At 35.5% G+C, this 3,128-nt stretch overlaps 1 protein-coding gene across 1 annotated transcript in view; it reads right to left on the reverse strand.

Moving 5' to 3' along the window:
* Positions 1 to 1,016, reverse strand: part of LOC110926437 — a 1,313-nt gene extending 297 nt beyond the window's left edge. The window contains exon 1 of the mRNA XM_022170205.2: positions 1 to 1,016. This exon is cut by the window's left edge and continues 297 nt beyond it. Coding sequence (XP_022025897.1) covers positions 1 to 834 — 834 coding nt within the window. The 5' untranslated portion in view covers positions 835 to 1,016.
* Positions 1,017 to 3,128: the final 2,112 nt, after the last annotated feature.

Here is a 3,128-nt window from a genome sequence, read left to right on the forward strand (position 1 = left end):
CATATGAATGCTCCCAAACTTCATATTTAAAAACAAATAGATTCCTTTGTAATAATAGCTGGAATAGGTTTCTGTTTCACACTGAAGTATTAAAGGTGCACAATCAGGATGCACTGATTGGCTACACACATCACAATGATAGAAACAATTATGAGGATTCAGTGGCTCCTCACAAATTTCACAAAAGTATTCACTCTTGTGGTTTTCAATTGGGAGGTAACTGATGTGCATTGGATGTTTGTCATAAGGGTGCCTTATTGTCTTAGGCAAGAACAAAGCACACCACGGATGAATATACACATCACAAAAGCTGCAACTAAAACTCAAAATATGATTGGAAATTGTGGGTATGTGACACATAAGACACCATGCACTGGGCGGCTGATCCTCCGTAATTGAAAGAAGATGATTTGGGTGAGATTCATGTGTGATTCTTTCCGGCATAAACCCACAAGTAACATCAACGTAAAATCCACATTCGACACAACCATAAGCAAAGCCATTGCAAGGTAAGTGGCAAACAAAACAATGAAATATGTTAAACATATTGGGGATGTTTGTCATTAGAAGGAGGGGATGTTGTGGGTGAGCTGGGTGGTTGTCTACTTTTGTTGGAAGCCGAGTACACCATTCATGAAGAGCAAAGTTGCAGTTCTCATCTTCTTTGGCCCGACACTTGTAGAACGGCATCTCCATGATTGGTCTCACACATCCATTGCATAATAATTCAATCTTTTTCATTGGGTTGTGACACATGATCATATCATTGATCTTTGAGGAGGTTGACCCAATGCTTCCGGTGTCAACTAAAATTAACTCATGTTGATGATTCATATGTGGTAGGCTTACCTCATGATTACCATAATCGGTCCATCCAAGTTTTTTTTAAAAATAAATGTTTGGGTATGCTATAAGTTTGATCGGGAAATGGTAAACGAAGAAGATTAGGATAGTAAACGGTCAGCATCTTTATAATTTTTCACGGTTTGACCTCCATCTGAAAGATTGGAAATAAAATAACCTGGTTATTATTTATCAAATAGATAATACCTACGGCATAAATAAGAAGTTAGTAACTAATCAAATGGAATGTGTCTTATATCAAAAGAAATAGTAATTATACCAATAGACAAGATGGACATGAACGACTCTCTTCTTGATGTTGCACAATCTAGATGGGCATAATATATACATTTCTCGCATTTGTAAATCCATAGATCCCCATTGTAATCAAAACTCTTATCTCTTCTGGTGGGAAGGAATAAGAAAGGGTGAGTGGATGGGTATGGCTGAAAATGGCATTTGTAGCATGTTGGATTAACAAACGTTTTGGCAGGAAAGCGCAATCGTTGTGTATGGCAAAGTTAGGACATGCGGTACATTGAAAGAACACACCTCTATGTTCCTTCCCACAAGCATTACACTCACATAAAATGGGTTTGGAGCAGAGAGACACTAGTGGGTGTGGGTGACTAGGGTGGTAGATCCTCCTTTTGTCTACTTCCACAACACAATTTACATCCTTTGTCAACCAAAAACAAGCTGGGCATAAATATAATGCACCGGCCTTGTGATATCTATGACAATTAGAGCATGTCCAATCACGGCGAACCTTATTGAGGATTATAGGATGTGGGTGTGATTCGTGTGTTAAAGTTTTTGGGAGCTCTGCACAGAATTTATGAAGAGCTAAATCACATGAATCGTCTATACATTTATAGTAGTACCTGTAATACTCGTTGATATCTTCATCGCATCGCTTACAAGTACACGAAAACTCATCTTGTGGAACCAAATCCTCCTCCTTCTCCTCTTCATCGCCAGATTCGTCTACATCTTCAACATTCTCCTGCAAATCAACGAGCTTCCATGGATGCTCGTGCTCAATTACCTTCACTACTAGAAAACTAGGCAGTTGTAACTAAAATTTGCGACCACAGTAAGGCGGTCGCAAAAATAGCAACCGGTTTGTGACCGAAATCAAAACAGTCGCAAAATTAAAGACCAATCCAGATTCGGTCGCAAAACGGTCGCAACAAAAACAAAGTCTAAAACAGTCGCAAAATTTGCGACTAATCTTATAATCGCAAAATCCAGTCGCAAAAAAGTTGCAGCGGTCGCAACTTGATCGCAATAGGGCTTTTGCGACGTGTATTTTTCCAACCGCAAATTAGGTCGTAAAACAGTTGCAACATGGCAATTGGATCGCTTTGCGACTGTAAATGCGGTCGCAAAAACCCTTTTTTCTTGTAGTGCTACATCATACTTTTTTTTATGTATTATCAATCTGGTTAAGATTAAGATACAATGCTACACTCATATGTTACTTATAGCAAGGAAAAAGAAAAAAGCACTTATGTGATATTATTTTTTGGAAATCCATGGAATCGATTGGGTCTACTTTATTATTTTTACAATTCCTTATTCTTTCTTGAAACATAATTTAAATTAAATAGTAATTAAGCAACCAATCTTTTCCATTTGCTAATTCTTGTAAATTTTATACTCTCTTAGTCCTACTTTAGTGTCCATTTAATTATGTTTCCTAACTAAAGTTACTTACAACTAGGGGAAAGAATGTTGTGAGCTAAGATTAATATTTGAAACATAATTTTTAAGTTGCATTAAAGCTACTATTAAACTTATGTATAAACTGAAGCTTTTGGTTCACTAAAGCATAAACTCATACCTGGATGATAAGGTTCTATTAATTAATCTATTAGTAAAGTGGAGCAGAATATATAGCTAGTGTTATCAATGAAGCAAAGATTGATTCAAAGTTACTATTATTATATTATAACATAAATTACAATTATTGTAAAATTAAAGGAGCATGAACTGAAACTATGAAATCCATAAACTATATTGATTGTTATCAATAACAGTTTACAGCGGAGGGGTTATATTCGAAAACCTATATTTACACAACACTACTAACTTTACTCGGTTAAAATAATAACACCATTTGTAACTTGTTAGTAACTTTATAAAAATGTTGTGTTCAAATTAGCTTATTTATATTAACTTGTAAACCTATTGACGTGTACAAAATAAAAATGATGTTAAGAAAATACATTTCATTAGAAATGCCTTGTTCAACTCATTTACAACATTTATGACCTACATTT

Source organism: Helianthus annuus, chromosome 2 (assembly GCF_002127325.2).
Source record: "Helianthus annuus cultivar XRQ/B chromosome 2, HanXRQr2.0-SUNRISE, whole genome shotgun sequence".
NCBI classification, from domain to species: domain Eukaryota; kingdom Viridiplantae; phylum Streptophyta; class Magnoliopsida; order Asterales; family Asteraceae; genus Helianthus; species Helianthus annuus.